At 46.4% G+C, this 26,646-nt stretch overlaps 1 protein-coding gene across 2 annotated transcripts in view; it reads left to right on the forward strand.

Moving 5' to 3' along the window:
• LOC143793979 (immunoglobulin superfamily member 1-like) overlaps positions 1-26,646 on the forward strand; it is a 197,164-nt gene that overhangs the window by 161,461 nt on the left and 9,057 nt on the right. For both annotated transcript variants that reach the window (XM_077280899.1, XM_077280898.1), the window contains 2 exons: positions 25,036-25,101; positions 25,953-26,050. In XM_077280899.1, the coding sequence (XP_077137014.1) occupies positions 25,036-25,101; positions 25,953-26,050 (164 nt within the window). The remainder of the gene's footprint in view (positions 1-25,035; positions 25,102-25,952; positions 26,051-26,646) is intronic.

The following is a 26,646-nucleotide window of genomic DNA, read 5'->3' on the forward strand; positions in this document are numbered from 1 at the left end:
AAGGCTTACTATAAAACTCCTAAAATATAAATTAACTTTTCTTCATTTTTCTCTTCTAAGTGCAATATTTTCTTCTTACTCTCTGATTGGTCTTATGCAGGGCTGCCTGTCTATCTGCCCAGGCCTACTGCCTCTTTTCGTAGTACAGAATCACCGAGCCATCTCTCTATGGCTCCTAGGAGGACTCACCCACTAACCCCTACGGGGTTCACTTCCTGTCCTCAATCTTCTAGCAACATTATTAAACAGTTTCTATAGCTAACTAACTGGCTACATATAACTTACTATGCAAAACATTATTACTGTTCACTCTCTTTTAAAGCAACATTGTACGTTAAGTGCAAATGGTGAACATTCCCTTTAAGAGGGAACCAAGTCTCTTTGAGGTAGTGCAACTGCTCAAGTTGCAAGTCCGTGTAGGGCAGGAACTCCGGTACTGTTTCCAGGAACAGTTTCTTCGCAAAGAGTTCTTTTTCTTGTAAAACCAGTAGAGGGCACCCTTAATAGGGTGCGAACTATTTACATCACAGTTTGTGAACCATTCACCGTCCATGATTCGGCAGCCTTTTCAAAATAGGGGGTATAAAGGAGTACAAAGAAAGACCAAAAGCAAAAATAAAAAGCAATAGGGATCCCGGGTAAACAAAGGGATCCCTTTAAGAACAACCCTGGTCGGGTACTAGCAGCAGGAAACACAGAAGATGAACAGTTAACTATTTACAGTTTGTAGAACTTTAGGGATTCATTCTGGCTGATTAGGAGGTGGCCTCCTCCTAGGCCTTACCTGGCAAATGGCCCTCTGTGGTTTGGGAAAGCCCGATCCCCGACCAGGCAACAGTGGCACCCCCTCCTGAGCTACCCGTCTCAGCCGAGAAGGGGCGCGACCTACAGGCACACAGTGGGTCGGGACATCCTGGTAGTCCGCATCGGAGGGTCCTGCTACCTTTTCCGCAGTGGGTGCAACCTCCGGAGTCCCAGCAGCAACCTGGAGGGTGGCGCACCGTTGAACGCCCCGGGCCATCCAGCCGGCCTCCCTCCGCCACCGGGTATAGGTCACAGCTTCTCCGGGTTCCAAGTCACGGTCCTCATTATACTTTCCACCGCAAGGCTCCACTTCCCCCCCGGTCAACGCGGACCTGCAGCGGCTCTCCAATCTCTTGGATAACTCCCCTTCCTTCCTGGGAGTTGAAGAAACCCACTACACCCCAGTGCAATGTGGGACCTCTGTAGCACCTGTCAGGTCGACCTGGGCCGCAGGTTGGGGCCTATTCCTCCACGCTGTCATCAAGTGCCGCAGGTGTTCCGCCGCTGGCAGGATTCTCAGGCCCTGCGTCTGCAGCTCACTCTCTGCCACGGTCGGGATGGATAGGGCGGGGGACACTGGAGACAGGCAGATCTCCGCAGGCTGGCCCAACCGGGAGGTCACACGGTCTTTGGCCTCCCGGCGGCGTGCTAACCACCGGGCCTCAGCCACCCACTCCTCAGATGGCGGCCAGTTGGGTCTTCCCAGCGGTAACTCCGTGAGGGCCAGTCCCTGCAGCGATGACGAATCTGGGACTGTTACGGGTGATGCAGCCTCGTGCTGGGTCGGGTCGTCCCCATGCGGTGCTTCCGACGTCGCCATCTTTGCCTCTTCTTCGGTGTCTCCTTCCCGCGCTCTCTTTCGGGGGCAGTCCCGTCTCCATTGTCCCCACCCTCCATAGAAGATGAGAAGGCGGACCTCAGCAGCTAACGGACTCGTCCTCAGGATGCATTAATACTTAGACTGGGCGGCCATGATTTTCTGCGCTCTTCAGCTCGTTCATGCCCACTCCCACACCCTTCTTCTTCTCCTGCGCTCCTTTTAGTGCTGTAATGGCAGCGGTTTTGGCGGGAACTTCTGGCGGCAAGTGGCAATCCACAATTTCTGCAATAAGTCACAGTCCAAGCACAATAAATCACAGTTCCAAGGCACACATGACCTGATTCTTCAGGCTTAAGTAGATCCTGTTCGTGACACCAAGTTTGGAGCGCCCCCAGATGCAGGGCCGCGGGGTACTCAGTACCGGGCCTCTCGATCTCAGTTCTGGGGTTGTCATGGTGGCTAGACCCGGTCCGTGACCCTCCTAAGGGGCGTCCAATGAAAGTTGTAAGTGGTGGTGCGTGGTGCAGGTCGCAATGAATAACGAGGACACAGGGTTGCAGTCTCTTTACCTATTTAATGAAGGCTTCAAGGTCCCCAATCCAGAATACGGTTAACAGGGCTGGCTGAGACTGGCGGTCCAATGGCACCTCCAGAGTTCCCTTAGCAGGTGGAAATCTGTGCCTACCTTCTAGCGCCTGTGTTGTAGTACTTCCCTGCTGAGCACCACGGGATAGTCCTCACAACTGTTGTGTCTGTTTCTGATGTTCTTTCCCACAACTCATATCTATTCTGATGTTCTTCTCCGTCCCCCAGATGATATGGATAGGACGCACCCGTATGATGGGTAGGCCTGGAGTTCTTCTGGGACCCTAGTGACGCACCTCTCCCACAGTTGCCCCCTATGTCTGCTTAGGTGATTTTGGTGAGACAGCCAACCTATAATTAACTGTCCTGCCGTTGGTTTGAAGTAATGCTTGGAGCTCAATACTTCCTCGGCGTTCCGGCCACCGGCTACGCGCCTCAGTAGGATGTTGCCTCGATTTTACAGCACGACACCTACTGGTGTTATCTCCTTTTTGCTTTGATCTCGTTTCTCACTCTCCACAATAAACCTCGCTTCTTGTCCTTTCTTGAGATACCGCTGCGATGTAGTGCAGGCGCGGTTCCTTAACGTTCTGTCCTTTTCGCTAGGCCTCTGTCAGGATCCCACCCCTGACAGGGACCCCCCTGAATCTTCCCCTGCAACACCCTCTGCCACAGGATGTTGCCTGGTTCCAACCCAGTCAGCTTCTGTCTAACTTTCTATCCAACGCCCAGTTTTACCAAATTGTGAGGAGTGGCCTAATACATAGCACCCTTAGCTCCCCCTGGAGGCCAGACTGTTGTGAATTCTGTTGTGGGTTCTGCTCTTGGGCTCCCTCCGGTGGTTATAAGTGGTAGTGCTGCTGTTTGTCCTTCACAGCAGTCATCAGGTGCGTCCACTTGGGACGGGGCTATTTAGTCTGGCTTCGCCCTTTAGTGAGTGTCAGTTGTTCATTGTTTCTGGAGGATTTACATCCCTTCCTGGTCGCTCCTGCTTGCAGTTCATTTCTTCAAGATAAGTTCTGCTTGTTTTTCTGCCCACATGTTGTGGGCCTCATTGTTCAGTGCATTGCATGTTTTTTCTTGTCCAGCTTTATCTGTGTAAGGATTTATGCAGCCGAGCTGGAATCTCTGGAGAGGCAGATTTACCCTCCCTGTCTTTAGTTAGATGTGGAGTTTTTTGTATTATCTGTGGTGGACATTTCCTAGTATTTTAATACTGACCGCATAGTTCTCTGTCGTATCTTTTCTATCTAGCTAGATTGGCCTCCTTTGCTAAATTCTGTTTTCAGCCTGAGTATGTTTTTTCCTCTCCTCTCTTTGGGAATTTTCTCTGAGGCAAGATAGTTTTCCCTTTTCTATCTATAGGGTTAATTAGTCCTCCGGCTGTGTCAAGGTGTCTAGGATTGGTAGGTACATCCCACGGCTACTTCTAGTTGCGGAGTTAAGTCCAGGGTCTGCGGTCAGTACAGTTACCACATTCTCCAGAGTACGTCTCATGCCGCTCCTAGGCCACCAGATCATAACACCAGACTATGAAGTGTATTGGTGTCTGTGATACCTGGTCCGGTGAACTCCTTAAGTGCCATCAGACGTACCATCACTCCCCTTAGCAGCGGAGCGTCAGTACTGCAACGACCAGGACTCTGGGGCGCTGCATAACTTTTTTTGTGTGACGCGTCTGCCATTTTCGACCGCGTATGTGGGCCGAAACTCCCCGGAACTCATAATGGGCAGCGGATGCGTCTGAAAACTGCACTCGCTGCCCACGTTGTGCACTATTTTGCACGACGTCCATCGGTACATCAGGCCGACTATTTGCGACGGCCCCGTACCGACGGAAATGTGAAAGAGGCCTTAGGGTCATTGTCTTGTTGGAAGGTGAACCTTCAGCCAATTCTGAGGTCCAGAGCACTCTGGAAAAGGTTTTTATCCAGGATATCTCTGTACTTGGCCCCATTCATGTTTCCTTCAATTACAACCAGTCTTCCTGTCCCTGCAGCTGAAAAACACCCCCATAGCATGGTGCTGCCAACCATTACATTTCACTGTAGGGATTGTATTGGGCAGGCGATGAGCAGTGCCTGGTTTTCTCCACACATATCGCTTAGAATTATCACTGAAAAGGTCTATCTTCGTATCATCAGACCAGAGAATTTTATTTATTTTATTTCTCATAGTCTGGGAGTCCTTCATGTGTTTTTTAGCAAACTCTATGTGGGATTTCATATGTCTTCCACTGAGGAGAGGCTTCCGTCAGGCCACTCTGCCATAAAGGCCTGACTGGTGGAGGGCTGCAGTGATAATTGACTTTGTGGACCTTTCTCTCATCTCCCTACTGCATCTCTGGAGCTCAGCCACAGTGATCTTGGGGTTATTCTGTACCTCTCTCACCAAGGCTCTTCTCCCACAATTGCTCAATTTGGCTGCACGGCCAGGTCTAGGAAGACTTCTGGTGGTCCCAAACTTCTTCCATTTAAAGATTGTGGAGGCCACTGTGTTCTTAGGAACTTTAAGTACTGCAGAAATTCTTTTGTAACCTTGGCCAGATCTGTGCCTTGCCACAATTGAGTCCCCGAGCTCCTTAGCCAGTTCCTTTGACCTCATGATTTTCATTTGGTCTAACATGTACTGTGAGCTGTGAGGTCTTATATAGACAGGTGTGTGCCTTTCCAAATCAAGTTCTATCAGTTTAATTAAACACAGCTGGACTCCAATGAAGGAGTAGAAGCATCTAAAGGAGGTTCACAATGAAATGGACAGCATGTGACTTAGGGTACCGTCACACAGTACCATTTTAATCGCTACGACGGCACGATCCGTGACGTCGCAGCGATCGTATGAATATCGCTCCAGCGTCGTAGACTGCGGTCACACGTTGCAATCACGGCGCTGGAGCGATGCCGAAGTCCCCGGTAACCAGGGTAAACATCGGGTAACTAAGCGCAGGGCCGCGCTTAGTAACCCGATGTTTACCCTGGTTACCAGCGTAAACGTAAAAAAAACAAACAGTACATACTTACATTCCGGTGTCTGTCCCCCGGCGTTCTGCTTCTCTCCACTGTGTAAGCGCCATAGCCGGAAAGCACAGCGGTGACGTCAGACGTCACCGCTGTGCTCGCTTTCCGGCCGGCGCTCACACTGCAGAGAAGCTGAGACGCCGGAGGACAGACACCGGAATGTAAGTATGTACTGTTTGTTTTTTTTACGTTTACGCTGGTAACCAGGGTAAACATCGGGTTACTAAGCGCGGCCCTGCGCTTAGTTACCCGATGTTTACCCTGGTTACAAGCGAACACATCGCTGGATCGCTGTCACACACAACGATCCAGCGATGTCAGCGGGTGATCAAGCGACGAAAGAAAGTTCCATACGATCTGCTACGACGTACGATTCTCAGCAGGATCCCTGATCGCTGCTGCGTGTCAGACACTGCGATATCGTAACGATATCGCTAGAACGTCACGAATCGTACCGTCGTAGCGATCAAAATGGTACTGTGTGACGGTACCCTTAAATATGAGTGTCTGAGCAAAGGGTCTGAATACTTATGACAATTTCAGTTTTTCTTTTTTATTAAATTTGCAAAAATTTCTACCTTTCTGTTTTTTTCAGTCAAGATGGGGTGCAAAGTGTACATTAATGTGAAAAAATGAATTTTTTTGAATTTACCAAAAGGCTGCAATGAACCAAAGAGTGAACAATTTAAAGGGGTCTGAATACTTTCCGTACCTACTGTATATTATCTATTGAGGTGTACAAGCGGGTTTAGACACACATCTGTCACACGGCTTCCAACACAACTGTGCTGTGATGGCTCCACTGTGTCTCCGCAATGGATATTTGGGTTGTGGAAGCACAGCTGATCTATGGTCAGTCTGCAGCAGATCTGCTAACAGCACAGCTAATGGAGGCTTAGTGAGACAACACTGTGCATAGTCCGGTTCACTATGTAATTTCGCCGGAATTTTCTGGAGAGTTTCAAATATGTACATTTTTGGAAAGGCTATGGTATAAGCAATAAGAAAAACAATGTTTCCATTTGCCCCGAGTCCTAAGTGGCCGCCATCTTGGATTTTACAAAATGGCTGATTTACATCGATTTTCGTTAATATCTCAGCTTGTAAGTAACGTAAAACTTAAATTTTGACAGCTAAACATACATTTTGAGTACTAAGAAATGCAGTGGTATCCAAATAAATACTCTATATACGACTACAAATTGTATCGGTTTATATTTGAACAAATTTTCGAACTCGAAAAGCAGAGAGTTAATGTTTTTAACTTTTGAACAACCAGAGTGTCTTTACATATCGCCACCATCACTGTCATCATCAGTTTCATATTTGGTCTGAGTGTCCTCGTCATTCATACACTCGCTGTCACACTGACAAAGATCGGTACAGGATAAGTTATTTTTTCGGCACGAACACCTTGAAGAAGAACAGTCATGTTTGCATTGACAACTAATCATCTCGATTATTGCTTTTGGAGCTGGAAGAACATCTGTCATGGTTGGTTTCAACTGTCCATCCAACCCTTTGTGATAGCCATTCTTCTCGGGATCCAGCTGAGAATCCTGCAAAGCAATGTTAGCTTGTCCCCACACTCTGGCTTGGATATGGACTCTGAGGACATGTTGTTTTAGAGCTCCGAGTGTAGGAGGTAACCTGTCACTTTCTGCCATATGCTTGCAAAATAGATGCCATCGCAGTTCGGGAATATTCTTAATAAAAATGCCTTTTGGAGAGTAAGCAAAACATACGAAGGTAGCAAGAGTTGACAACATAGTTTCGCTCACTTCTTTTTCAGTCGAAAGCATCTGCAGAGAACTGATTACTAGGGTTGAGCGACTTTCATTTTTTTAAGATCGAGTAGGGTTTTGGGAAACCCGATTTTGTCCAGAGTCGAGTCGAGTGCAGTCGGCCGATTATCGCTAAAAGTCGGGGATCGACCGAAACACGAAACCCAATGCAAGTCAATGGGGAAGCATAGTCGGCAGTGAGTGGAGGCCAGGAAAACACCTACAGTGCCCATTTTAATGCCAAAAACATCCATTCTTGTTTCTGAAGCTTGCCAATCTTAATTAACTGTATAATAATAGTTGGGCATAGGGAATTGGGGGAAAGTTGTGGGGGGAGTAGGGCTGGCTCAAGTTTTTCGTGGGCCCAGGAAATGCGGACTACGTCACGGCGGTGTTGCAGGGAAAGGTAAGTATTTAAAAGTTGCAAGTGCTGTGATCCTGAGCAAGCAGGGGGGGCCCACTCGTTCGCATTGCCACTGGCACAGGGCCCCTCAAAGTACGGCGGTGTGTTTGCATGGCGGGGGCGCCTCCCACCAGCAGCGACACTTTTGCGTACTCTGAGGGGCCCTGTGCCAGTGACGTCGCCAACGAGTATGCCCCCCCACCTGATGAAGGAACCTGCACTTTCATCTGCACCTTCCTCTTTGTCCCTGTGTAAGGTGGTATAACATGCGGGAAGGGGAACCTTACTTTCAGCAGGGACAGATTCTGGCTGTGTAGAGTACAAGGGGAATGTAGTGGTCTAGGTCAATGTACCAGCAGACTCATTTAGCAGTGGCTGGGCAATGGGCAGGATGAGGAGGAAACAGATATAGGGCCAAAGAATAAAGTAGGCTACATGCAGTTCAAAATTGGTAACAGGACTAAACAGGCGGCATTGCTTTGTTCAGTGGAGTAGCAAACCCAAGAGCAGCAGACACTGTTTCAAGGGCCTAACCACACTAGTAGGCCAAATGCAGTTTAATATCTGATAGTATAGGGCGAAAGCCAGAATGTGGAAGCTCAGCTTTGTTCAGTTGAGGACAACACCAGGGAGGGGCAGACACCTTTAGTAGGCCGGAAAAGCCTATTGCATTTTTTAAAATGGTAATTTGGAGCAGAAGGTTGAAGCTCAGCTTTATTTAGTTGAGGGCAACACCAGGGAGGGGCAGAAGCCGTTAGTAGGCCCTAACCACCATTTTTTTTTTTTTTAAAACCACTTAATGAGAGCCGGAAGGTTGAAGCTCAGCTTTATTTAGTTGAGGACAACACCAGGGAGGGGCAGAAGCCGTTAGTAGGCCCTAACCACCATTTTTTTTTTAAAACCACTTAATGAGAGCCGGAAGGTTGAAGCTCAGCTTTATTTAGTTGAGGACAACACCAGGGAGGGGCAGAAGCCGTTAGTAGGCCCTAACCACCATTTTTTTTTTAAAACCACTTAATGAGAGCCGGAAGGTTGAAGCTCAGCTTTATTTAGTTGAGGACAACACCAGGGAGGGGCAGAAGCCGTTAGTAGGCCCAAACCACCATTTTTTTTTTTTTTAAAACCACTTAATGAGAGCCGGAAGGTTGAAGCTCAGCTTTATTTAGTTGAGGACAACACCAGGGAGGGGCAGAAGCCGTTAGTAGGCCCTAACCACCATTTTTTTTTTAAAACCACTTAATGAGAGCCGGAAGGTTGAAGCTCAGCTTTATTTAGTTGAGGACAACACCAGGGAGGGGCAGAAGCCGTTAGTAGGCCCTAACCACCATTTTTTTTTTTTTTAAAACCACTTAATGAGAGCCGGAAGGTTGAAGCTCAGCTTTATTTAGTTGAGGACAACACCAGGGAGGGGCAGAAGCCGTTAGTAGGCCCTAACCACCATTTTTTTTTTAAAACCACTTAATGAGAGCCGGAAGGTTGAAGCTCAGCTTTATTTAGTTGAGGACAACACCAGGGAGGGGCAGAAGCCGTTAGTAGGCCCTAACCACCATTTTTTTTTTTAAAACCACATAATGAGAGCCGGAAGGTTGAAGCTCAGCTTTATTTAGTTGAGGACAACACCAGGGAGGGGCAGAAGCCGTTAGTAGGCCCTAACCACCATTTTTTTTTTTTTTAAAACCACTTAATGAGAGCCGGAAGGTTGAAGCTCAGCTTTATTTAGTTGAGGACAACACCAGGGAGGGGCAGAAGCCGTTAGTAGGCCCTAACCACCATTTTTTTTTTTTTTAAAACCACTTAATGAGAGCCGGAAGGTTGAAGCTCAGCTTTATTTAGTTGAGGACAACACCAGGGAGGGGCAGAAGCCGTTAGTAGGCCCTAACCACCATTTTTTTTTTAAAACCACTTAATGAGAGCCGGAAGGTTGAAGCTCAGCTTTATTTAGTTGAGGACAACACCAGGGAGGGGCAGAAGCCGTTAGTAGGCCCTAACCACCATTTTTTTTTTTAAAACCACATAATGAGAGCCGGAAGGTTGAAGCTCAGCTTTATTTAGTTGAGGACAACACCAGGGAGGGGCAGAAGCCGTTAGTAGGCCCTAACCACCATTTTTTTTTTAAAACCACTTAATGAGAGCCGGAAGGTTGAAGCTCAGCTTTATTTAGTTGAGGACAACACCAGGGAGGGGCAGAAGCCGTTAGTAGGCCCTAACCACCATTTTTTTTTTTTAAACCACATAATGAGAGCCGGAAGGTTGAAGCTCAGCTTTATTTAGTTGAGGACAACACCAGGGAGGGGCAGAAGCCGTTAGTAGGCCCTAACCACCATTTTTTTTTTAAAACCACTTAATGAGAGCCGGAAGGTTGAAGCTCAGCTTTATTTAGTTGAGGACAACACCAGGGAGGGGCAGAAGCCGTTAGTAGGCCCTAACCACCATTTTTTTTTTTTAAACCATATAATGAGAGCCGGAAGGTTGAAGCTCAGCTTTATTTAGTTGAGGACAACACCAGGGAGGGGCAGAAGCCGTTAGTAGGCCCTAACCACCATTTTTTTTTTTAAAACCACATAATGAGAGCCGGAAGGTTGAAGCTCAGCTTTATTTAGTTGAGGGCAACACCAGGGAGGGGCAGAAGCCGTTAGTAGGCCCTAACCAAAGTTGAAGGCCAAATGCAGTTTAATTTCTGATACTATAGGCCGAAAGCCAGAAGGTGGAAGTTCCGATTTAGACAGTGGAGGACAATTTGAATTAGGGACTGCAGACAGACTTAGTAGGCTGTCCCCTGTGGACCATGCATCCACCACATTAACCCATTGCGCCGTAATGGACACGTAATCTTCCGTGGCCATGCCTACAGGTCCATGCGTCTGTTGTCAGGTGCACCTTTGTACTCACAGATTGCCAGAGTGCATGGACAATGCGGTCTTCTACATGCTGGTGGAGGGTTGGGATGGCTTTTCTCGCAAAAGAAGTGTCGACTGGTTAGCTTGTAGCGTGGTACAGCGTAGTCCATCATGGCCTTATTAATAGTAAATAAAATATATAACTAGGCTCTATGAACTTTTAAATAGGTTCCAGGGGTACACGGGCAGCATTGGTGTGGTCAGTGGAGGAGTATTGCAAGTAGGGGCTGCAGACAGGCTATCAAAGGCCTAAAATAACAAACAGTAGGCAGTCATGGCAGTTTTACATCGGTTACATGGATACACAGGCAGGCACTCCAGGCAGCATTGTGCTCAGTGGAGGAGTATTGCAAGTAGGGGCCGCAGACAGGCTATCAAAGGCCTAAAATAACAAACAGTAGGCAGTCATGGCAGTTTTACATCGGTTACATGGATACACAGGCAGGCACTCCAGGCAGCATTGTGGTCAGTGGAGGAGTATTGCAAGTAGGGGCCGCAGACAGGCTATCAAAGGCCTAAAATAACAAACAGTAGGCAGTCATGGCAGTTTTACATCGGTTACATGGATACACAGGCAGCTAGGTGGTGAGTGGAGGAGTATTTAAAGTAAGGACCGCAGACAGGCTATCAAAGGCCTAACATAACAAACAATAGGCTCATGGCAGTTTTACAGCGGTTACATGGATACACGGGCAGGCAGCTTGGTGGTGAGTGGAGGAGTATTTAAAGTATGGACCGCAGACAGGCTTCGAAGGCCTAACACAATAAAATGGGCTGGCTGTAGGCACTTTAAAATTGGTTCCAGGGGTACACGGGCAGCAGTGGTCTGGTCAGTGGAGGCCTAGTGGAAGTATGGACCGCAGACAGGCTTCGAAGGCCTAACACAATAAAATGGGCTGGCTGTAGGCACTTTAAAATTGGTTCCAGGGGTACACGGGCAGCAGTGGTCTGGTCAGTGGAGGCCTAGTGGAAGTATGGACCGCAGACAGGCTTCGAAGGCCTAACACAATAAAATGGGCTGGCTGTAGGCACTTTAAAATTGGTTCCAGGGGTACACGGGCAGCAGTGGTCTGGTCAGTGGAGGACTAGTGGAAGTATGGACCGCAGACAGGCTTCGAAGGCCTAACACAATAAAATGGGCTGGCTGTAGGCACTTTAAAATTGGTTCCAGGGGTACACGGGCAGCAGTGGTCTGGTCAGTGGAGGCCTAGTGGAAGTATGGACCGCAGACAGGCTTCGAAGGCCTAACACAATAAAATGGGCTGACTGTAGGCACTTTAAAATTGGTTCCAGGGGTACACGGGCAGCAGTGGTCTGGTCAGTGGAGGACTAGTGGAAGTATGGACCGCAGACAGGCTTCGAAGGCCTAACACAATAAAATGGGCTGGCTGTAGGCACTTTAAAATTGGTTCCAGGGGTACACGGGCAGCAGTGGTCTGGTCAGTGGAGGACTAGTGGAAGGAGGGAGCGCAGAAAGGCTTCAAAGGCCTAACATAACAAACAATAGGCTCATGGCAGTTTTACAGCGGTTACATGGATACACGGGCAGGCAGCTTGGTGGTGGTGAGTGGAGGAGTATTTAAAGTAGGGACCGCAGACAGGCTATCAAAGGCCTAACATAAAAAAACAATAGGCTCATGGCAGTTTCACAGCGGTTACATGGATACACGGGCAGGCAGCTTGGTGGTGGTGAGTGGAGGAGTATTTAAAGTAGGGACCGCAGACAGGCTATCAAAGGCCTAACATAACAAACAATAGGCTCATGGCAGTTTTACAGCGGTTACATGGATACACGGGCAGGCAGCTTGGTGCTGAGTGGAGGAGTATTTAAAGTATGGACCGCAGACAGGCTTCGAAGGCCTAACACAATAAAATGGGCTGGCTGTAGGCACTTTAAAATTGGTTCCAGGGGTACACGGGCAGCAGTGGTCTGGTCAGTGGAGGCCTAGTGGAAGTATGGACCGCAGACAGGCTTCGAAGGCCTAACACAATAAAATGGGCTGGCTGTAGGCACTTTAAAATTGGTTCCAGGGGTACACGGGCAGCAGTGGTCTGGTCAGTGGAGGCCTAGTGGAAGTATGGACCGCAGACAGGCTTCGAAGGCCTAACACAATAAAATGGGCTGGCTGTAGGAACTTTAAAATTGGTTCCAGGGGTACACGGGCAGCAGTGGTCTGGTCAGTGGAGGACTAGTGGAAGTATGGACCGCAGACAGGCTTCGAAGGCCTAACACAATAAAATGGGCTGGCTGTAGGCACTTTAAAATTGGTTCCAGGGGTACACGGGCAGCAGTGGTCTGGTCAGTGGAGGCCTAGTGGAAGTATGGACCGCAGACAGGCTTCGAAGGCCTAACACAATAAAATGGGCTGACTGTAGGCACTTTAAAATTGGTTCCAGGGGTACACGGGCAGCAGTGGTCTGGTCAGTGGAGGACTAGTGGAAGTATGGACCGCAGACAGGCTTCGAAGGCCTAACACAATAAAATGGGCTGGCTGTAGGCACTTTAAAATTGGTTCCAGGGGTACACGGGCAGCAGTGGTCTGGTCAGTGGAGGACTAGTGGAAGGAGGGAGCGCAGAAAGGCTTCAAAGGCCTAACATAACAAACAATAGGCTCATGGCAGTTTTACAGCGGTTACATGGATACACGGGCAGGCAGCTTGGTGGTGGTGAGTGGAGGAGTATTTAAAGTAGGGACCGCAGACAGGCTATCAAAGGCCTAACATAAAAAAACAATAGGCTCATGGCAGTTTCACAGCGGTTACATGGATACACGGGCAGGCAGCTTGGTGGTGGTGAGTGGAGGAGTATTTAAAGTAGGGACCGCAGACAGGCTATCAAAGGCCTAACATAACAAACAATAGGCTCATGGCAGTTTTACAGCGGTTACATGGATACACGGGCAGGCAGCTTGGTGCTGAGTGGAGGAGTATTTAAAGTATGGACCGCAGACAGGCTTCGAAGGCCTAACACAATAAAATGGGCTGGCTGTAGGCACTTTAAAATTGGTTCCAGGGGTACACGGGCAGCAGTGGTCTGGTCAGTGGAGGCCTAGTGGAAGTATGGACCGCAGACAGGCTTCGAAGGCCTAACACAATAAAATGGGCTGGCTGTAGGCACTTTAAAATTGGTTCCAGGGGTACACGGGCAGCAGTGGTCTGGTCAGTGGAGGCCTAGTGGAAGTATGGACCGCAGACAGGCTTCGAAGGCCTAACACAATAAAATGGGCTGGCTGTAGGCACTTTAAAATTGGTTCCAGGGGTACACGGGCAGCAGTGGTCTGGTCAGTGGAGGACTAGTGGAAGTATGGACCGCAGACAGGCTTCGAAGGCCTAACACAATAAAATGGGCTGGCTGTAGGCACTTTAAAATTGGTTCCAGGGGTACACGGGCAGCAGTGGTCTGGTCAGTGGAGGCCTAGTGGAAGGAGGGACCGCAGACAGGCTTCGAAGGCCTAACACAATAAAATGGGCTGGCTGTAGGCACTTTAAAATTGGTTCCAGGGGTACACGGGCAGCAGTGGTCTGGTCAGTGGAGGACTAGTGGAAGGAGGGAGCGCAGAAAGGCTTCAAAGGCCTAAAATAACAAACAATAGGCTCATGGCAGTTTTACAGCGGTTACATGGATACACGGGCAGGCAGCTTGGTGGTCAGTGGAGGAGTAGGGACCGCAGACAGGCTATCAAAGGCCTAAAATAACAAACAATAGGCTCATGGCAGTTTTACAGCGGTTACATGGATACACGGGCAGGCAGCTTGGTGCTGAGTGGAGGAGTAGTGCAAGGAGTGTCTGTCCCAGTACTCCCAAAATATAAATAGATGTTAATGTCTCGCAAAACAACCAAAACAAAAAAAAAGATGGCATACTTAGGTACAGGGGTGGGCTCATCTGCTGTGTTTCTGACATAGTAATTTGGCAGTAACTATTTAATGGTGCCAATATAGGACACAGACACAGACTACTTTAAGTTGCATCATAGATGTCTACAAATTTGTATTGTCAGTGCCAGACATTGAATGATGTCAGCGAATAGACTAAAGATTGGTGGAGCTGTGCGACATAATTTTGCACGTAGTAGAGCCCAGTTTGAGCTGGGGTAGGGGGGAACTCTCTTGAGGCCGGCGGGACCGCCCCAGGGCCACTCATGTTACAACGGTGTGTCTGACGTTGGGTGCGCACCACCACCGCCAGAGACACTACATTGTACTATGAGGGACCCAGTAGCAATGCCGTCAACCAAAAGCGAGCACACCCACCTCTTCAGACAAACAGCAGTCTCACGGGTGCTTGCGCCAAGTCGCGATACCACGGCCCCGTGTGGGGAGTTTGGCCATTTAGGGAGGTGTAAACATGTCGTATGCTGTACAATCTGCAGCAGCAAATTAGACATTAGAAAAGTAATTCACAGGCAAGAGCTTTTCATAGGAAAGCTAGGTGTCGGCCGGGCAAGGTGGGGCAAAAGATTTTGAAATCCAGTTGTGGTTCATTTTAATGAATGTTAGATCGTCAACATTTTGGGTAGCCAGACGAGTCCTTTTTTCGGTTAATATTGACCCTGCAGCACTGAATACTCTTTCTGATAGGACACTTGCTGCCGGGCAAGCAAGCTCCTGCAATGCATATTCTGCCAATTCTGGCCAGGTGTCTAATTTGGAGGCCCAGTAATCAAATGGGAATGACGGTTGAGGGAGAACATCGATAAGGGATGAAAAATAGTTAGTAACCATACTGGACAAATGTTGTCTCCTGTCACTTTCAATTGATGCAGCAGTACCTGTCCTGTCTGCGGTCATAGCAAAATCACTCCACAACCTGGTCAGAAAACCCCTCTGTCCAACGCCACTTCTGATGTGTGCACCCCTAACACTCCTAGTCTGCTGCCCCCTGGAGCTCGTGTGAGAACGATCACGTGCGCTGTGTGCTGGGAATGCCTGAAGCAAACGGTCAACAAGAGTTGATTGTTTGGTTGCTAATATTAGTTCCAAGTTCTCATGTGGCATAATATTTTGCAATTTGCCTTTATAGCGTGGATCAAGGAGGCAGGCCAACCAGTAATCGTCATCGTTCATCATTTTCGTAATGCGTGTGTCCCTTTGTAGGATACGTAAGGCATAATCCGCCATGTGGGCCAAAGTTCCACTTGTCAAATCTCCGGTTGTGATTGGTTGAGGGGCAGTTGCAGGCAAATCTACGTCACTTGTGTCCCTCAAAAAACCAGAACCCGGCCGTGACACGCAACCAATTTCCTGTGCCCCCGTGAAAGTTTCCGCATTAAAAATATACTCATCCCCATCATCCTCCTCGTCCTCCACCTCCTCTTCGCCCGCTACCTCGTCCTGTACACTGCCCTGACCAGACAATGGCTGACTGTCATCAAGGCTTCCCTCTTCCTCTGGTGCAGACGCCTGCTCCTTTATGTGCGTCAAACTTTGCATCAGCAGACGCATTAGGGGGATGCTCATGCTTATTACGGCGTTGTCTGCACTAACCAGCCGTGTGCATTCCTCAAAACACTGAAGGACTTGACACATGTCTTGTATCTTCGACCACTGCACACCTGACAACTCCATGTCTGCCATCCTACTGCCTGCCCGTGTATCCTCCCACAAATAAATAACAGCACGCCTCTGTTCGCACAGTCTCTGAAGCATGTGCAGTGTTGAGTTCCACCTTGTTGCAACGTCTATGATTAGGCGATGCTGGGGAAGGTTCAAAGACCGCTGATAGGTCTGCATACGGCTGGCGTGTACAGGCGAACGTCGGATATGTGAGCAAAGTGCACGCACTTTGAGGAGCAGGTCGGAGAACCCAGGATAAGTTTTCAATAAGCACTGCACCACCAGGTTTAAGGTGTGAGCCAGGCAAGGAATGTGTTTCAGTTGGGAAAGGGAGATGGCAGCCATGAAATTCCTTCCGTTATCACTCACTACCTTGCCTGCCTCAAGATCTACTGTGCCCAGCCACGACTGCGTTTCTTGTTGCAAGAACTCGGACAGAACTTCCGCGGTGTGTCTGTTGTCGCCCAAACACTTCATAGCCAATACAGCCTGCTGACGCTTGGCAGTAGCTGGCCCATAATGGGACAACTGGTGTGCAACAGTGTCATCTGCCGATGGAGTGGTTGGCCGACTGCGTTCTGTGGAAGAGCTGTAGCTTCTGCAGGAGGACGAGGAGGAGGAGGAGGGGGTGCGAACGCCTACAGCCAACTGTTTCCTAGACCGTGGGCTAGGCACAACTGTCCCTAAATTGATGTCGCCTGTGGACCCTGCATCCACCACATTCACCCAGTGTGCCGTGATGGACACATAACGTCCCTGGCCATGCCTACTGGTCCATGCATCTGTAGTCAGGTGCACCTTTGTACTCACAGATTGCCTGAGTGCATGGACGATGCGCTGTTTAACATGCTGGTGCAGGGCTGGGATGGCTTTTCTGGAAAAAAAGTGTCGACTGGGTAGCTCGTATCGTGGTTCAGCGTACTCCATCAGGGCTTTGAAAGCTTCGCTTTCAACTAACCGGTAGGGCATCATCTCTAACGAGATTAGTCTAGCTATGTGGGCGTTAAAACCCTGTGTACGCGGATGCGAGGATAAGTACTTCCTTTTTCTAACCAGAGTCTCATGTAGGGTGAGCTGGACTGGAGAGCTGTAGATCGTGGAACTTTCGGGTGTGCCGGTGGACATGGCAGACTGAGAGACGGTTGGAGACGGTATTGTTTCCGCCGGTGCCCTACATGCAATATTTCCTCCTACAAAACTGGTGATTCCCTGACCCTGACTGCTTTTGGCTGGCAAAGAAACCTGCACAGATACTGCCGGTGGTGCGGAAAATGGTGGCCTTACAGTGACGGAAGGGATGTTGCGTTGCTGACTAGCTTCATTGGCCGAGGGTGCTACAACCTTGAGGGACGTTTGGTAGTTAGTCCAGGCTTGAGAATGCATGGTGGTTAAGTGTCTATGCATGCAACTAGTATTTAGACTTTTCAGATTCTGACCTCTGCTTAAGCTAGTTGAACATTTTTGACAGATGACTTTGCGCTGATCAGTTGGATGTTGTTTAAAAAAATGCCAGACTGCACTCTTCCTAGACTCTGATCCCTTTTCAGGGATTGCAGACTGAGCTTTAACCGGATGGCAACGCTGTGCTCCAACAGGTTTTGGCTTTGACACGCGTTTTGGTCCAGATACGGGCCCGGCAGATGGAACCTGTTGCGATGTTGATGCCTGCTGCGGCCCCTCCTCCACCTCCGCTTCTGAACTACTGCCGCCTGCACCCTGTTCCCCCAATGGCTGCCAATCGGGGTCAATAACTGGGTCATCTATTACCTCCTCTTCGAGCTCGTGTGCAACTTCGTCTGTGTCACTGTGTCGGTCGGTGGTATAGCGTTCGTGGCGGGGCAACATAGTCTCATCAGGGTCTGATTGTGGATCTGTACCCTGAGAGGGCAATGTGGTGGTCTGAGTCAAAGGAGCAGCATAGTACTCTGGCTGTGGCTGTGCATCAGTGCACTCCATGTCAGAATATACTTGTAATGGGCATGGCCTGTTAAATGTTTCACTTTCTAAGCCAGGGACGGTATGTGTAAAGAGCTCCATGGAGTGACCCGTTGTGTCGCCTGCTGCATCCTTCTCTCTTGTTGTAGTTTTTGCTGAGGAGGACAAGGAAGCGACTTGTCCCTGACCGTGAACATCCACAAGCGACGCGCTGCTTTTACATTTACCAGTTTCGGAAGAGGAGGCAAAAGAGCTAGAGGCTGAGTCTGCAATGTAAGCCAAAACTTGCTGTTGCTGCTCCGCCTTTAAAAGCGGTTTTCCTACTCCCAGAAAAGAGAGCGTTCGAGGCCTTGTGTAGCCTGACGACGAAACTGGCTCCACAGCTCCAGACTTAGGTGGAATATTTTTATCCCCACGACCACCTGATGCTCCACTACCACTACCATCATTACCAGCTGACAATGAACGCCCACGACGACCTCTTGCACCAGACTTCCTCATTGTTTTAAAATCTTAACCAAAGTAACTTTATTTGTTGCTATCAAACAACTTACACGGTGAGCTATAACTTCAGTATGATTTCAATATCCCTTAACAGGTTGGTGAGACCACAAGGAAAATCAGGCACAATGTTACACACTCTGTTTTCTGTGGCACAAAATCACAGAGATGACACACACGCAGGACTGTCACTCAAGCACTAATGTCAATATTAATCTCCCACCTAATTTATTTATTTTTTTTTCTCAGGGAGACTTTAGAAACCAAATAATATTAAAAAAAAAAAAAAAAAAGGCTTTCTATGGCCCACAATTAGAGAGAGAGAGGTGGCACAACCAGGAGTCAAGACTGGCGCACAAGCTGAAAGGGCAATATTACTCTCCCACTGTTTTTTATGTTTTTTTTGTTTTTTTCAGGGAGACTTTAGAAACCAAATAATATTAAAAAAACCAAAAAAAAAAAAGGCTTTCTATGGCCCACTGAATGAGAGGGAGAGAGGTGGCACACCCAGGAGTCAAGACTGGCACACAAGCTGAAAGGGCAATATTACTCTCCCACTGTTTTTTTATGTATTTTTTGTTTTTTTCAGGGAGACTTTAGAAACCCAATAATATTTAAAAAAAAAAATAAATAGGCTTTCTATGGCCCACTGAATGAGAGGGAGAGAGGTGGCACACCCAGGAGTCAAGACTGGCACACAAGCTGAAAGGGCAATATTACTCTCCCACTGTTTTTTTAGGTTTTTTTTTTTTTTCAGGGAGACTTTTGAAACCAAATAATATTAAAAAAAAAAAAAAAAAAAAAATATAGGCTTGCTATAGCCCACTGAATGAGAGATAGCGCACACACAGCAGTGGCACACAAGCCCTGACTGAGGCCAATATTTTTCTCCCACTGATTGATGTAGTGTTTCTGTGTTGAGGTAGATTTTAGAACACAAATCACGGAAAAAATAAATAGGCTTTCTATGGCCCACTCAGTGAGAGATGGCACACACAGGGATGGCACTGTAGCAGAAATGCCAATCTTAATCTCCCACAAAAAAAAAACAAAAAAAAAAAAAAAACTGTCCTACAATTACTATCTCCCTGCAGTAATGTAAGCCAGGTATGGCAGGCAGCAATAGGAGTGGACTGATGCACAAATTAAATAAAAAGTGTGGACAAACAAAAAAGATAGCTGTGCAGAAAGGAAGGAACAAGAGGATATGTGCTTTGAAAAAAGCAGTTGGTTTCCACAGTGGCGTACACACAGCAATACAGCTATCACGGAGCCTTCTAGGGCAGCCCAATGAGCTACAGCGCTGAGGGGAAAAAAAAAAAAAAATAGCTTCCACTGTTCCTGCACACCGAAGGTGGTGTTGGACAGTGGAAATCGCTGCAGCACAAGCGGTTTGGTGGTTAGTGGACCCTGCCTAACGCTCTCCCTGCTTCTGATGAAGCGGCAGCAACCTGTCCCTAAGCTCAGATCAGCAGCAGTAAGATGGCGGTCGGCGGGAACGCCCCTTTATAGCCCCTGTGACGCCGCAGACAGCAAGCCAATCACTGCAATGCCCTTCTCTAAGATGGTGGGGACCAGGATCTATGTCATCACGCTGCCCACACTCTGCGTTCACCTTCATTGGCTGAGAAATGGCGCTTTTCGCGTCATTGAAACGCGACTTTGGCGCGAAAGTCGCGTACCGCATGGCCGACAAGCACAGGGGTCGGATCGGGTTTCATGAGACGCCGACTTAGCCAAAAGTCGGCGACTTTTGAAAATGATCGACCCGTTTCGCTCAACCCTACTGATTACATCTGGTGTTGCGTTCATGTAAGCTTGCAGCCAGATTGCTTTGCCAATTCGAGAGAACCTTCCAGTTGTGTCAGCACCAGTGAATGCATGGAAGGCTGTCAAAGCCTTTGCTCTGTCTGCCCCTATGACTCGCCTTATTGGCTCTATCTCGATCATCCCAGAGACCATTGAAATTGATGTATTCTTCAGCATGAGGTCATAGTTAGCTATGACCAACACCAGTACATCGGTATCAGGGGAGAAGAAAACCATCCTTGCATCCGGTGGGTTTCGTTGTGTTGCCAAGACAGCTTGGTAGATCAACAGTGTGTCTGCTTCTTCGTGATTGTTGTCGTCGAAAACTAAGTTTTTGTTGCTCCTGGTACACCCTGAAGAACAAGTGATGACCAGTTTTTGTGATGAACTGTTGAACTCTAGAGTCTTTGCAGCAAGATAGTTGGTCAGGTCAGCCTTTGTCTTGTCATGTGAAAGGAACCTGTTCATTGGAATATGATTAATGTTTGTTTCATCTCTGACCTGGTACTGAATTGGTGCCTTTCCTTTTCTTCTTTTATCCCTGGTAGCATCCTTGAGAGAATTTTCCCTATACGTATCAAACACAAGGATTATTTCATCGTAATTTTCTGTGAGAGACATAAGCCTGTCATTGAAGCAGTAACTGAGATCTTTGACTGTCACTAGTGTTGCCGGTTTCTTGGCCATCTTTTGCAGAAGAACCATTCCATCTACCAGGGCTATCTTGCGACTTGGAGCATCTGATCTTGTGTCCATCCTATCTTCTGGCTGCAGATCTTTCTGTGGAGTTTCTACTATAACCAACTTGTTAAGGAGACTGATCAGTTTTGATTTGTCATGGCATGGTAACATTGTACCATCTGGAGCAAAAAAGGCTCTTGGGGTCAGAGTGAATTCGTAGTTCCCAATGGCCACTTTCTGGTTTATGTCTCTGTTGGACCTTGCCAAAACCATCATTCTTCCATACAAGTCCTTGGTCTCCTTAAGATCAACAGTCTTGTCTCGGAGTTTTACTGTGGTTTTCTTGTTTGCCGACATGAACATCCTGTTGTTCTCCTTCTTTACTGGTGCCCATAGGCTAACATCCCCATTGATTCGCGCCAACACATAGTCTTCATACAGCTTTTGACCTGTCTCATCTGCATTCAGGATCATTTTTACGTACTCATCAGGGATGTAGGCATGGGTGATTACATTGTGCAACTTGTCACCTACAACAGCAAATGGGTTGCCATGTTTCAAAATTGCTTCCTTAATCTTGTCAATAACATGATGACACTTCTTGACTGCACTTGGCCCAAGATCGTGATGCTCTCTGGTTTTGTCACGTTCTAAATCAAACTGTCTGGTATATTCTTTGACAACTCGGGAGAGTTCAGGTGTGGCCATGAAGAATCTGACGAGCATTGGCATTGTTCGAGATGCCGACTATGCCAGCATGGATTTTCATCAGCTCGTTCAGATGCTCGCATGCATGGTCCGCCCCAATGGATACAAATGGGATAGCACTTTTCGTGACTGAAATGTTACCCGCTTCCATTTCTTCCCATGTTTGAGGGTGATTTATTTTAAGGTCATGCATGTCCGTGATATACCTTGGCCACAATCGCTTGTATTTCATCCGGTCAAATGCAAAGAAGAGCTTGCTGAGCTGCTCTCCGGCTTGAAGATGAAGCTCAAGGTCTGCATTCCTGGTTGCAGCAACAAATAAAAGGATTGTTTCCACTCGCTGTAGGTAGTTCATCATTGACTTGAACATTGCATTTTTGGATCTCTGTTTCACCCATGTTTGAAAGACTGTGATTATGTCAGCAGTGGTCAAGGCCTCTAGTAGGGAAGTGCTTGCTTGTTTCACTGACTTACTTTTTGTGTTCTTGTTTTCCTCAGAACAGGCAGCTTCAATTCCCTCTGTTGCCATCAAACACACCTGTTTTAGTTCTGGATTATCAATGAAGAACTCGTCCAGCAACAGTTCATACAGAGCAACATATGTATATGTGTGAGCACGAAGAGCACGCTTGTAATGGGTACATTTCAGTATTTGCCTTGTTGTTGCAGACCCATACACATCACCTTCTATCCATGCATCATCAATACCCGAGTTCTCCGTAGAGGTACCCAGAGCGCGCAGGGCAGCCATTACAACATGTAGCTCTCCCAGTCGTGGAACAACGGTGCGTTTCAGATCAGGTCTTGCATCTAGAAGTTGGACAACCTTCTCATACAGAGCCATATCAAATGAAATAACAGTGGGATGATCTTCACCAACAGTCAACTTCCTCAGTTCACTTGCTTGCATGATCACAGTCAGCAAGGTTGACCACTCGTGTGCTAGCTCTGGTAGCAGTGGTAAGGCTCCAACGTTGGTAAATCGCTTGCTTTCGGACAACAGTGAGTTGTATCCTGACCATCCAGGAATTTTGCTCGATGCTTTCTCTAGTTGCTGCATTCTGGATACAGCAGTAGCAACAATCCATCCAAATTGTGAAAGTTGGGAAGAACCTGATATTTCCTTGTTTGTGACAAAGTGTTCTGATCTTTGGGTATGTTGTACTTTTGGCTTGTCACAGTGCAACATATGTACATGGTATGGAGTGACAGATAAAGTGTGGGCATCTGTTATCTTCAAGGGTGGTGCAACTGGTTCTCCAACAGCATCTACTTGCTGATATACAGCAGTAATAGTTCCATGTGTGGTTCCTTTCCCATCAGGGGTATCCTCTGCAAAGTCTGTGTTATCAACTGCAAAGAACACAAAGGTACCCTTCTTCAAGAATGGTGGCACGTAAAGACCTTTTAACTCTCGGGTGTTTTCTACAACAGCATTAGCCAAAGCAGTTTCCATTCGTAGGGTACGGCCATAGGGAACACAAAACCCATGTGAACTAAGAAGATTCATTAATTTCTTATCGCGAGTGGTGTGATGAACAGTCAGAGCTAGCCCCAGGACCTGTGGGTTTTCTCGTGCGTTGGGTTGTCTGAATACTGATGATTCGGTTTTTGGCTTGTAGTTGACCTGGCGTTTTGATTTGAATTCATACATGATGTTCTGACTCATAGTGAGTGCTGCTCGGTCAACAATTGTGGTCCTTCTTTGAGTTTCAAGGCTGTTAATCGGCCCTGTTATGATCCAACGGATAGCGGAATATAATTCTGCTGGAACGTCGTGTATGTCACTAGTGACCGTTATGGTGTTTTTATCATTGACTTCCGTTGTAAAATTAGCAATGCTTTTCCTAATTAACTGTGCTGCTTTGTAGATTGTCTGCATGTTGTCTGCATCATCACTACGACATTCCATTGCAGAATTAACCATGATTTCCTCACAGGCTTCTGGTGAATAAAGAACTGCTGATTCCCTTCTGTTTTTTGAAAGACAGGATTTCAGATGTGGCAAGGCATTCATTATAATTTCTTTGAGCCACTTTCTAGTGAATGTAGGTTTGTGATTTTCCACGCCTTCTATACCAAGCATATTCAAATAAGTGGTTTCGATATCTTGTATAGATAGATATGATTGGTTCTGTGTTTGAATATCAACTAGGTTTAGCAATTCTAGCAGACTTGCACGTTGTAATAAGGGTTCTTTGTGGTCTGTTCTGTTGGTACTACGTTCTCGTTGTCCATGAAAAACATGCTTTGTCCAACAGCTTTTGTGGTACCGGACGTCAATAGAATGTGCATCCCCTGGTGCAATGCATGTGTTCAGTCTTGTTTTCAGTGTTAAATTATCTGATGTTTCAATAGCTTGTTTCAACGATTTCCCTGCGTTGACTGTCCTCACATTATAAAGCTTCTCATTCTCATCGTTCTGACAAAAGAAACATTTTTCCTTATCCAGTGGCCATGTATGTGACCTCGTGAATGGTGATGAAGAGTCAGATGTTAATGAACCTGATTCGTCCATTTCAGCACGTCCTCTTTTTAATCCTCGTTTCTTGGTAATGTGGCTACCAGTAGCTAATGCATGTGCATAACGGTCCCGGGCTCGTTGTATTTGGTCGTTGTTAATTGCATTTGTGTAACAACTTCGATGGTAGACTGCCTGATGTGTAGCGATTGTGTCTTTCCTGTTGCTAATCCGTCGATGGATATCAACATAGTTGCCATCTTGTAAACTTGCCCTCTCTGCTACTATGTCCAAAACGCGCTGGTAAGACTGTATCCGAGGATTTTGCACCAACTTCTCATTGCCATTGGAAGACTGACAGAGCATACATAGCTTCCAGTTGATAGGTGCCTCACCTTCACAAGTGACTTCAGTAGCTTGTGGTTTGTCTGTCATGTTCAACTCCTGTAATAAAAGAAAAAAAAAACATGTGATTCCTGTCATTATGTATTATTATGTCAATACTAATTAATTATAAAAAACTGCTGTAGTAAATATCTAAAACACATCTGCAACTAGTAATATTGCATTTCTTAGCCCTAAAATGTATGTTTAGCTGTCAAATTTTATTTTTATGTTATTTATAAGCTGAGATATTAACGAAAATTGGTTTTACGTCAGCCATTTTGTAAAATCCAATATGGCGGTCACGTGGGACTCGGGGCAAATGGAAACATTGTTTTTCGTATTGCTTATACTATAACCTTTCCAAAAATGTATAGTTTTCAGACTCTCCAAAAAATTCCGGCGAAGGCCTAAATCAATACATAGTGAACCGGGCTAGCAGTTCCACTGCTACGAGGAGGATAAATGGAGCCTGGACGACCATCATGCATCATTGGGGGGTTGATATTTGCAAAATGGGGTACATTTAAAATTAGTTGTATTGGCATACAAGAATATGTGTGTTCACAATTATTGGACAACATTATAATTTTAGAAATAACCCATGAAAAGCTTCTAATAAATATTCTCTAACAGGTGCACATATACAATTTGCCATTTTAATATCAGTGTTTTGTTTCCTCTACTTAGCAAATAACAGAAGAAACTGTCAGGAGCAAAATTCTTCAAGTAATGATAACGGCCTTTCAGCACAAGGTAAAAATATGAGGAAATAATATAATCATAAATAATTCACTATAATTAAGCACACCAGTAGCGCTTCAGAAACTGTGAATCCTGCAGCTGATACAAATACAGTGCCACCCTTCTGTATTAGTAGCTATAAACAGGTATATATATATAAAAAAAAGCGCGGATTATTTTTATATATAATCCACTATAATTGCCTATTGGGCCACAACCTCTCCATCTACTAGTTCTTTCCTTTGTTTCCCAGACACTCTGAAATTAAGACATATGCCTGCAAAGAAGAAAAAATGATTGCCAAATGCATAAAATTAATAAAATATGGTAGAATAGATTTTATGCAGTTATTATTATTTATTGTTATTACCATAGGCCTAGGGGATCAGCAGTTGTCAGATTCCACCCCATAGAACTTATTGGTTGACCAATGAATAAGACATGGTAAAATCCAACATACTGCATCTGAATCTTTCAGCAGGAAATAACAATGATAAAGGCTGGTTTACAACAGACCGATAATTGGCACGCAAGCATTCATAAGAACACTTGCTCCTGGTCATTTGTCCTTGTAAACATGCCTTTAATGAGTCGACAAATGAGAAAAACCCTAATTTGTTGCCTGACTGGAGCAGTAATGGGGCAGAATACAGTATTACTTCTTATAAATGCTGTGTGGGGACTGAAAGATCACATTAACAAATGTCCTGTCCCTGTACATCGACCCATGTGAACGGGCCAAAGAGTGCTTATCACCTTGAAGATATCCAAATGTCCTCGTTTATGGGTTGAAATCGGCTTGTGGAACTGTCCTCTAATCTGTATATTTGCTTTTTCTAACGTATTCTCATTTTTAAACACAGGTATCAAGTTATATGCAAGTGTACTCATCGGTAAACTCATTGTCTTGATTTCTATTCTGCTCATTTTTGGAATCCACCTACTTTTAGTTCACATTAAGGTAAATTCACAATATAGATGTGTTCACTGATTATTCTTATTTTTCTTGGCTGAATTGTAAGAGAGTGATAGCTAGTGATATATGTACTCTGTACCAAAATATTCATTGTTTTCTAGTATAACCATTGTTGACCATACATCAAACATTACACAAATTAAAGCGAGCCTTAACTCCCGGAGCTTTTTTCAGTTTTGCGTTTTCTTTTTTCGCTCCAGTTCTTCCAAGAGCCATAACTTTTTTTATTTTCCCTTCAATATGGCCATGTTAGGGCTTGTTTTTTGCAGGATGAGTTGCACTTTTCAACGATACCATTGGTTTTACCATGTCGTGTAGTAGAAAACGGGGAAAATTTCAAGTGCGGTGAAATTGCAAAAAAAGTGCAATCCCACATTTATGTTTTGTTTGGCTCACTAAATGCTAAAACTGACCGGCCATTATGATTCTCCAGGTCATTACAAGTTCATAAACACCAAATATGTCTATTTTATCTAAGTGGTGAAAAAAAATTCAAAACTTTGGTAAAAAAAAAAAAAAAAAAATTGTGCCATTTTCCGATACCCGTAACGTCTCTATTTTTCATGATCTTGGGTTGGGTA

The sequence above is a fragment of the Ranitomeya variabilis genome, chromosome 1 (genome assembly GCF_051348905.1).
Source record: "Ranitomeya variabilis isolate aRanVar5 chromosome 1, aRanVar5.hap1, whole genome shotgun sequence".
NCBI classification, from domain to species: domain Eukaryota; kingdom Metazoa; phylum Chordata; class Amphibia; order Anura; family Dendrobatidae; genus Ranitomeya; species Ranitomeya variabilis.